Source organism: Xiphophorus hellerii, chromosome 13 (assembly GCF_003331165.1).
Source record: "Xiphophorus hellerii strain 12219 chromosome 13, Xiphophorus_hellerii-4.1, whole genome shotgun sequence".
Taxonomy (NCBI): Eukaryota; Metazoa; Chordata; class Actinopteri; order Cyprinodontiformes; family Poeciliidae; genus Xiphophorus; species Xiphophorus hellerii.
This window is the reverse complement of record NC_045684.1, coordinates 14,365,458-14,375,335: the sequence shown is the minus strand read 5'-3', so window position 1 is coordinate 14,375,335 and position 9,878 is coordinate 14,365,458. Positions and strand designations below refer to the sequence as shown.

General features: G+C 38.2%; 1 protein-coding gene across 6 annotated transcripts in view; it reads right to left on the bottom strand.

Moving 5' to 3' along the window:
• The window catches only part of csmd3b (CUB and Sushi multiple domains 3b), a 642,306-nt gene that overhangs the window by 93,857 nt on the left and 538,571 nt on the right, over window positions 1–9,878 (bottom strand). For all 6 annotated transcript variants that reach the window (XM_032580262.1, XM_032580264.1, XM_032580265.1 and 3 more), the window contains 5 exons: window positions 8,181–8,319; window positions 7,603–7,790; window positions 7,108–7,296; window positions 1,003–1,119; window positions 456–671 (listed from right to left, as the gene is read on the bottom strand). In XM_032580262.1, coding sequence (XP_032436153.1) covers window positions 456–671; window positions 1,003–1,119; window positions 7,108–7,296; window positions 7,603–7,790; window positions 8,181–8,319 — 849 coding nt within the window. The remainder of the gene's footprint in view (window positions 1–455; window positions 672–1,002; window positions 1,120–7,107; window positions 7,297–7,602; window positions 7,791–8,180; window positions 8,320–9,878) is intronic.

The following is a 9,878-nucleotide window of genomic DNA, read 5'->3' as shown; positions in this document are numbered from 1 at the left end:
GTTACATTCTGACTATCAGTGTACGCCATCTGGGAGACTATAAAACATCCCACAACATGGACTGAGATTCATGAGCTCCTGTACAGGAGAGACAGAAACGCTGAAAAGGGCATGGATGGTTTTTTTTATGAGGGGAAGATGTAACTTTGAACTTCCCCCTCTCTTAACTCTTGACCTGAAGAAACATGTTGATAAATTCAAACTTTTAAGCAATAACATGTTTTAGAGTGTGCTGCACAAGTATTTTGACAATATTTATTCTCCATTGTCTCCAAACACATTTATACTTTTCCTAAATGTGTTTGGATGAAATTTAGATTTAACTTTTGTATCCTTCTAGGATGCGATTCAGAGACAATCAATCTTGTATTAACATAGCTCCACTGCTGACAAGAGAAATACCCTGTGAATTCATCTGCAGTCTACTAAGACCGATCCACAAGGAAGTACAATACCTGAGAAAGTTATGTTGAATCCCTCGTACGAGATAGAAAAGTCAGAGATGAATCGTAGCTGGGCTTTGAAGTTGCCATAGAGACCAGCATTGATGTTGCTAGGCAACTCATTGCCGGTCAGTCGAGCCAGAGGTTGCAGGAAGCTCCCGTTCTCGGTTACCAAGAGGTAGTCATGTTGGTCCTCAAGATGAAAGGAGTTGAACTGAAACTGGACGCCTGTTTGAAACGCAAGAACGGATTGATATGAAGGCAGAGCAGCGTCATGCATATTAAGTTCTAATCAGCAGAAATGTTTTTACTAAATAAATACTTGCAAATCCTGCAAGTATTTCTTACTAAATAAAATACCATTGTGCAACTAAGCAGTACTGTTGCCAGATAAGTTAATCTGGAGCATCTCTCTGAGTTTGTAGAAACACATGCTTGCAATGCAGGTTCGTTGCTGAGGCACAAAAGTAACTGGATTCACTGAGCTTGCCGTGTCACACTGTACTGTTTCAGTCTGTCTCTATCTATTAGGAAGTGGGGATCTTTGCAGCTCGCTTGCCTTTCCCATGGCTGACTTCAACCGTCCAGGTACAGTTGAGAGATGAAGGGTAGCTGTCTGGAAAGCCAGGACTGAGGATGGTTCCCCAGGGGCCCCTGACATCCCCACCGCACAGTGCTGGATAGATTGAGAGAGACAGTGTGGAAGAGAGGGGCAGACGCAGGGAGAGATGAGCAAAGACAGGGGACGGGAGGCAGGGAGAGGGTTAGCATCAGATTGTTGATTGCTAAAACAGATAATGTTTCCCTGTGGACCTTTAATACCACCTCTATGAGGCATACGCACACAAATACTGACACATGGCTGCTTCCGGCCAGGCAGACAGAAAGAGACAGGGAGCCACAGAGGAAAACATAATCTAAGAGCTGTGAGTAACGTAGCAAACTTTAAATTGGTGTCTATTTGAACATTAGACACCAATTTAAAGTGTGTCTAAGTATTTAAAATATAAGTATTTAAAATGTTATGACTAATTTGAAAATACAATTGTGGCATGGATCTAGATTAATAGAGGACGTGATCATTATGTTCTTTATGGGTACATATGATAATGAAGGGTAGGTATAAGCTCCTATTTATTTCTAACTTTGAAATAAAAGTAAACTACTGCAATAAATAAGACACAATCTTGTTCCAAGCAGTGGAAGTTCTGGTGATAATAGAGCCAACATTCACCTAGTTAGTAAATACACATAATTTTTTACTTGAATGTAGGTGTTTGTGACGCCCCCAAAACTATGGCACGTACTCAGGGTGGGGAGCCATATAAGTCAAGTCACACCTTGAGATAGGTTTCAGGGGTTTGAAGTGACACTGTGACCGAATAAAACAATCAGTGTTCATTTCAATCACCTATGTCAGATGTGTTGACTCCTTAACAATATGAATGTACATCGTTTTCTATCTTTATTATGATGCTTTCTAATACTTTGTTCAAGTATTTTAATGAACAAAGTAAATTATTTGAAGTTTAAAATGCTTGTCTTTATAAACTTGACAGGCAGTTGATGCCGTTGATTGACAGATCAATGGCTATCATGAACTAACTCCACCCAGCCTCACTAATAAGTTGGAGGCCCAAGGTTTAAAATTCAACTTGCCTTGAAACCAGTTTGAAGAAAAAAAACTGGAAACCTTTGTGATGTTGATGATGTTGTTTTGTTTCTTCTTAATGAGGACGTTCTCCTTTGTGAGATAATGCAACAGAAGTATCTATCTGTTGTTAGTAGCCTCTATTGTTGACCTTCATTGGTCTGAAACAACATCCCAAGCTACAAAACACACAGCTTGAAGCAAGATGAAGACAAGCAGTGTTCTAGGGAAACTGAAAAGTAAATCTATGCAAGCTCCTAACAAGTGATGTATAAACAGTTTGTTTACAATTAAATCTGGACCTTCAAGGTCCAAGTTGTGACTTAACACAATTTAAAGCTCAGTGCTTCTTTTATTGTGTCCAGCATTGATTACTGGGGTAGAATATGAATTCGTTGTTCTTCGTTGTTGCATCTGCCTCTGTACAAAACACCTAACTCATGCTCATCAAACAAATGAAATATATGCAGTGAACTTGTTAACGTTTGCAAGGGAGTGTGTGGGAAACACACAACTGAAGTTAATATTTGAAATACAAAGCTCCATTGTTAGAATGTGACCATCTGGACTGGAAGTGTTTGTGCTGATGTAAAGATTTTAAATCTGCTTGTATGAGTTACTTAGCTCGTTTTCAAGGTATAAGATGTAAACACTTTAAGAACACATGGTCAAAATTGCTTTCCAAGGTTATTTTCACATTTTTTCTGTTAATATTCAGGTCTTCACTTCATTGACAGAACAGATGTTAACAATTTGAAACCAAACATCATGGTTTCAGCACAAAACTCAGAGCGTTTCAGCGCATGAACATTATAATACAGGGTGACAGCTGCACTTGCACAGATATCAGGTCTGAAAACCATGGAAAATTCTGTCGCTCATTCTGTGCATTTAACGTGTGCATATTGTGTGTTGCCAGTTACTTCCGTTCCACTCCCTTGAGCTGGGATTTCATACTAAATGTTTGAAGGAGGAGCAAAATTGTTTTACAATAAAGTGACAAAATGCCATAGCATTACAGCTAAAGTGCATCGGGTGAAGAGTTGCTGCGAGGTCAGGTCTGAGTGTTCTGCTGAAGTTTCCTTGACATTTAAGAAGGTACTGGCCATGCTTCGAGAACAAACCACCAAATTTGGCAAGTGAAACCAGCATTTAAATGTGGTTTCACTTGCAGTGAAGTTTGCAGTGCACGGCAAGCTTCTTTTATTTTGCTGTGCAATCACTGCAACAGGTCAACAAGGGAGTGAAAGTGAGCTCAAACCACTACAGGGTGTCAGGGTGTTCACATTTAACTGCTGTGGTTTGAACAGGATCTGTAAAACGTGTGGTGAGGAGTGAGAATATTTCTAAACTAAACAAATACATAGCAAGAATCAACGTACACACATGCACACACAGAAATCTTAATAATTAATTATTTACTGCTAAGAAGCTTTTTACTTTAAATACTGAGCTGTGAGCAAAATCAGAAATGCAGCCCTATCTTTATTTTCTTCAACTTTATCTCATTTTTTTCCCTTCATTCTTAAATACTGAGAATGACTTGATGAGGTTAAATGAGGATTTCCCCAAATTTGACTCATTCAAATATTTGATTGATATAATTTTTAGCTTCTGCATATTTGATGCAAAGCCCAACATATCCCAGTTTAGGGAAAGTCCGACTGATAAACCATTCATGGAAAAGTTCAGTTCAGAATTTTTGAAAGCTCACTGCTTTCAAAGATTCTGTTCGGCTGGTGGGATCAACTAGTCACTTTCCTTTTCAAATTTATTCACAGACTTTTATCAGTCGAATAAATGTGACTCACTTTCGTCTCTGCAAATGTACATCACAAACAACATTTGCTTTCAGCAGGACTTCTTAGGGCTCATTTGACTCTCTGTGTTGATGTTTTTCATAAATTTAGTGCATCAATAAATAGAGCTTCAATTGCTTACCGGTTATTTGTATAGACAAATTGCATACAGACCCTTTTAACAGAGGGCCTATTTGTTGAACTTTTCCATATTATGTTTCATAACAAAAAATAAAAATCAAGCTTTCTAATGGAATTTAATATACCAGGATTAAGTAGCACTTTACAAAGTATATGGAAAGTAGTAAATAGTTTTCAAAACATTTTAGTAATAAAACTCCCCAGAATGTGGTCCTATAGTTGGATTCAGCCACATTTGCACTTCAATAAACAACATTTTTAGCATAATCTTGTTTTATCTGTAACAGGTACATCAAGATTACCCTGTATATAGCTCCTACCAGCTTACAAACTTAAGTATGTCTGTATCTCTAAGTTTCAATATTGATTTAAAAAGCCTATTAATAGTCTTAATTTAGATGTCCCGCAAATATAATCATAGTTATCAATGTTTTACGTGTTGCCTCTGCTGAAATAAATGCCTACTTATTTGCCTGCGTTAAAGAAAAGTTGATCCTGCCACCTCCATGTTTAGGAGTGAGGGCAGTGTGTGATGTGTGGTGTAAGTTTGGCAATGACATCTCCTCTTTAAAGGGGAAATGGCAGGGAGCACGGTGCATTTCAGCCAAATTAACTTTCATTTTACCACTTTTCACAAGGAAGATGAGAAAGAAGCTTCTTCACCTAAAATGTATTGCAGCCAAAATGATTTGCATTAAGTTGTTTTCCAAGAAAGAAAAAACACCTACAACAAAACAAAACTGCTTCAAAGATGGAGAAACTCAAAATAAAAGATCAAGCAAATAAAAGAGCAGAGAACTTTGTATTCTCAGAGATGTTGATTATGTAATAACACCAGCTGTAGCAGGCCTTCGGTCACATTCATAATTGCAGTTAGATCTGGATTTTGTTTGACCCGTTCCAACACATAAATATGTATTGATTTAAAAATGGTTGTATGTTGAGGGTTAGTGTCCTGCTCAAATGTGATCCTTTGGCATGGCATGAATAAAGGTATAAATAGTTTTTCAAGACATTTTACATTTAATGGTATGCAGGATATTGTGCTCAAACTATATTCTCAGAGAAAAAACACTCCTAGTAACATGGAACAGTGGGATTTCCGAAGCGAAAGAGCCACCAAGCCATAGTATGCAGGCTGCCACTAAAGTGATGCTGCAGTGACGCATCCATCTTTTCCTCCCACCTCTCCTGCACCACTGAGATTGGAAGTGAGCGAGACGGGTGAGGAGAAAGACAGCTTTCTCTCCTCCCCTGCCTCCTCCTGTGTCCCCCCTTCCCCACCTCAGGCTTCTGATTTGAGAGAGAAGAGAGAGGAGGTGACAGGCAACACAGGCTCTCGTCAACCTTACCTCAAACCTTCCTGTGTTCTCGGCTCACACAGGAGAGAAGGTGACAGGGCGCACATGGATAAAGAAGCCGCAAGCGCACACGCATACTTAAAGTGCACATTCACGGCTGTGCGCGCACACTGACAACTAATCTTTTCTTTAGATTATCGCAGGCATGGCAACATTCAAAGCAAACGCACTTTAAGTAGTGGTTTGGCTGTTGAATAACGCATAACTTTTCTCACAAAATACAAGTGGCATATTAATTTTAAAATCGTTACCAAAATTACTTAGCCCTTTTGTATTTATGGTAGCCAAAAAAAACAACAAAAAAAAATCAAAGTTTCTAGCCAATTTTTAGTCATTTATTTTACCGAGCAAGTCGTCTTTGAAAACCAGAACAAGTATTTTCTATTTTTTTTGCTCTGTCAGATTAAAGAGAATATTATCAGATAAACAGCCCTGTTTGTAGTTTTTGTGTGCTCCAAAGAAAGCGTGCAGTGTCTTGTCCTTGCTCCAATGTCAAGGCAAATATTCCCGTTTCAGTGCGTGCATCTTGTTTTTCAGTCAAGGGTATCTATGGTGTTTGATTAGTCTCGAAAGGCAGGCAGCTGACAGCAAGACGCCTACGAGTCGTATGAGCCTAAACAGAGCAGCACCAGGATAGAGTATAACACTATCATCATGAGACAGCGGTGTTCAGGATGAGAAAATCAAAGAAGTAATCCTCATATTGGTCCAAGAATGCGCCTGTTGCTTGCTGCTCAGGTGAAGACAATGAATGATGTGGGCTCTTTTTCTGTTTGGCTAACATAATTAAAGCCAACAAACACTCCATCTTGTCTGATACGCCACCACAAAGTGGTTTGATTATATTAGTGGCTGCTAAAGCAATCAACAGCATTACCTTGACATCCCAATGCTTGCAACTAAAACTCGTAAAGCTGGGATTTCTTTTATCTGGGATAGTCACAACCATACTGCAGAGTTGCACTTGCTTGACAGCTTGACTGGAGAGTAGAGGAAAGAGATGGTCCCTGATTTTAAAGTCTTAGAAGTCAACTTGACAGGCGAGGGTGTGCTGAACAGTTGCAAACCATGAAAGCACAGAGCAAGAGCACATCACAACTGCTGTGGAAGACCGCATTTGTTAAAACAGAGCAGAGATGTTGCCTTACAAGGAAATTGTTCAGCCCTGTACATAGTACTGGACAGTATGCCTTCCAAAAGCATTCGTAGCCCTACTTCACATTTTGGGAAATTACAAATTCAACCTTTCATGCTTTTTATTGACATTTAATGTGGTGGTTTGACAGAAAGTAGGACATATGAAGTGGAAGAAAAAAATTATGGTTGGTCTTCATCTGTGGGTAATTTACCTTAAGGGTAACAAAATCAATAATTTGCAGTGGCCATCACTAAGTTCCGATGCAGTTCTTTGTTTCAAAGCAAATCTGTGAATATAGCTGAAAAGATGTGTGTTGGCATGGTGACCTACAAATCCTAGTTAAACAAGTTCTGCCAGAAGGACCGATCAGATTTCCAGCAAACTATTCTAAGAAGATTGTCCAAGGATAATGAAGGGAAAACACACATTTGAAGAAAAAAACCCAAAACATACATAGCCCTCATAATCCTGGATTTAGATTAAACTAACTTGGTTAAGTTAAGCCTTACAGTTAATTGTAAATATCTGGTTTCAACTGTATGTGCCTGAAAAAGTGTGCTTTGGAATGATTTACCATCACATGTTGGTAAGGGGTGGCTCCACCAGTGGTTCTTTTCACACACCAGTGGCTCTTCGTGGCTGAGTCTGTAGCCTGAATCACAGCCAAATGAAACTGTGGATCCGATGGAAAAATCTTGTCCATAACGAATACCATTGACAGGAATACCAGGATCAAGGCATGAATAGCTGTCCACTGTAACACCTGAATAAGTGTATTTTTTTAAGAAAAAGGAAAACAAAACAAACAAAATTCAGTTTAGCTGATTTGTTCAAAAAAGCCTACCAAATGTATTTATTTTTCTACAAACATTGACCATAGTTGTCCTGACTATACCGGTTAGACAATTGGGTGTATTATTTTTTGCATAATGCTTGCTTACTATAAGTATAATCTCCAAAAGTACATTGTGTCTGAATATAGGTCATTTTTTTCCCCCCCAAGAACCTGCAGGGACAACATTATTTCCAGTCAGCTCAGGCACACAAAGTGCATTTTTCTCCAACTTACTTTCGTAGAGTATTTTGAAGCCAACGTTGGAGCGGCTGTTATCAGTGGTAAACAGGAGATAAAGGAAGTTGCTGCTGCTAAATAGGAACTGGGGCACCTGGGTGCCATTAAAGGAGCCAACCAGAGGCGATAGGAGGTTCGGCCCGTCATGGATCTCGAGGAAGTCGTAACCCAACTCTGTCTGAAACCTGTAAGAGGATAACATTAGATTGCCCTGACAATTAATTCAACTTTAGCTATGATTTTATGAAAACTCTCAAGAATAAAATTCTCTAGTCTTTCTGTTATCATATCCACTCATTAAAGGGGTGAAAAATAGTAAAAGTAATAGATATTGATTTAAGGGAATGTTTTGTGCACTCTATGCAGATCAGAACTCAAATAACGTGTAATATAAAACAAATACTGATGCCTTCTCATAAATAAGCTGCCGTTCATAATTTTATAGCCTATAACATTATGGAGATCCCTATTTCCTTTGTAAAACCTCATAAACTTCTTGTTAACACATGCCTGTCAAAAGCGCATTGCTCTGAGGGCTTTAGTAATATGCAAAACAAAACAATTTTATGGCTCACCTATCAAATGTGATCTTGATGGAACGTCCTGGCTCAGCTTCGATCACCCACTCGCAGCTGAGGGAGTCTTTGTAGTAACCGGGCCACCCAGGAGACAGAATGATCCCACTCGGAGCAGAGTAATGGCCGCCACATGGCGCTGAAAGAGAGGAGGAGAAGGGAGGAGGAATGTCAGAGATGGAAAAATGAGAACACTCTAGCATAATCTGGGTCTACATGTAAGTACAGTCTGATGAGTAATGTATGAGAAGTAGCAACATGCATATTCTGAAAGATTTACATGCAGCTTAGATTGGTGAATCATCTCCAGCAGAGGCTGAAAGGCAGGCAAGTCAATTACTACTTTATGCAATCTTCTTCAAGGCTGGTGCACTGGTTAGCACCAAACTGGCCCTCTGAACATATTTCACAGTAACATCAAAGCAAAATCACAGCTACCAAACTGGCTGCAGTTGATTCATCACATATGCAACAACTGTGCAGAGTTTGTAATGACTTTGAGTTTTCATCAGCAGTATGGAATTATTTAAGTTTATTATTCACTTGGATACAAGATCTGCATCCGTTTCATAAACTATTAGTTATTTTCGATGGTTCAGTGCCTTACTAGATGTGTAAAAGATCCCATGCAAGAGATGGATTTGTGCTTCCGTAACCAGCAAAAGCTAGTCAGCTCAATTTTGTTTAGCAAAATTTGGAACTTTAGGATCGGAGGTGAGTACAGTAGCCCTTACATTAACATATTTTTACTCAAGTAGAAGTAAAAAGTAATCATCTAAAATCGGCTAGTAAGTTATATAAAATGTGGTAAAAATGCAAGTTGAGTTTGAGAAAATGAGGCAATCTTACAGACAAAAATATAAAGTTATTGATTCTTGTCTTTTTTCCACAAGATCAAGCTTCTTAAACCAGTAGGCTACGTTTACATGTTAGAATAAAGTACTTCTTGGGACAATTTATACTGTTCACTACAAATTGACTTGACCGCCAAATGGCAAATCATTTGAGACACACAACATCCATGTTGAAATACACCATATCTCGCTTAAACATAAACTCATAGGTGTGTGTATGTGTCAATGAATTTTGCTCCATGTTGTGAATTAGAAAGGTGATGTAATATGAGGTGCCTTAAAAACTAATAATATTGTCACCTCTGTTTTCGATCCGTATTGTGTATCATCTCATCAGCTGAATGTATTGTCACATTACTGTGGCTAACAATGCTTCGTTTTTAATCTAAGTATTTCTCTGAAAATTTTGAATTGCATTGTTAATGTAATGTAATTATTAATGTCATTTGATTCCTTTGAGCAAAAATAAATCACAATATTTTGCGGAAACAAATCTTCCAACCATAATTAAACTACAAATCTTACACATGATAGTATGAGTTTCATTTCATGTTTCATTTAGTGTGTGCAGATGACTTGTGCACTCTGTGTAATGTAAGAGTGCCATAAAATATGTACCACTTATATGTAAAGTGCATTGTGATTTATTCTGAAAAGTTAAATACATAAAAGTTTCTAAAACCATTATCATTATGATAGCTGTGAATAATTTAGAATTACTTTGAAACTGTCTTAATCAGGAATCAGGAAGAGTTCATTTTAATTAAAATTAGTATGCTGTAATCCAATAGCAGTAGCATGTTACACATTCTTATTAAAGTTTAACTCAATGTGTGAAGCCACT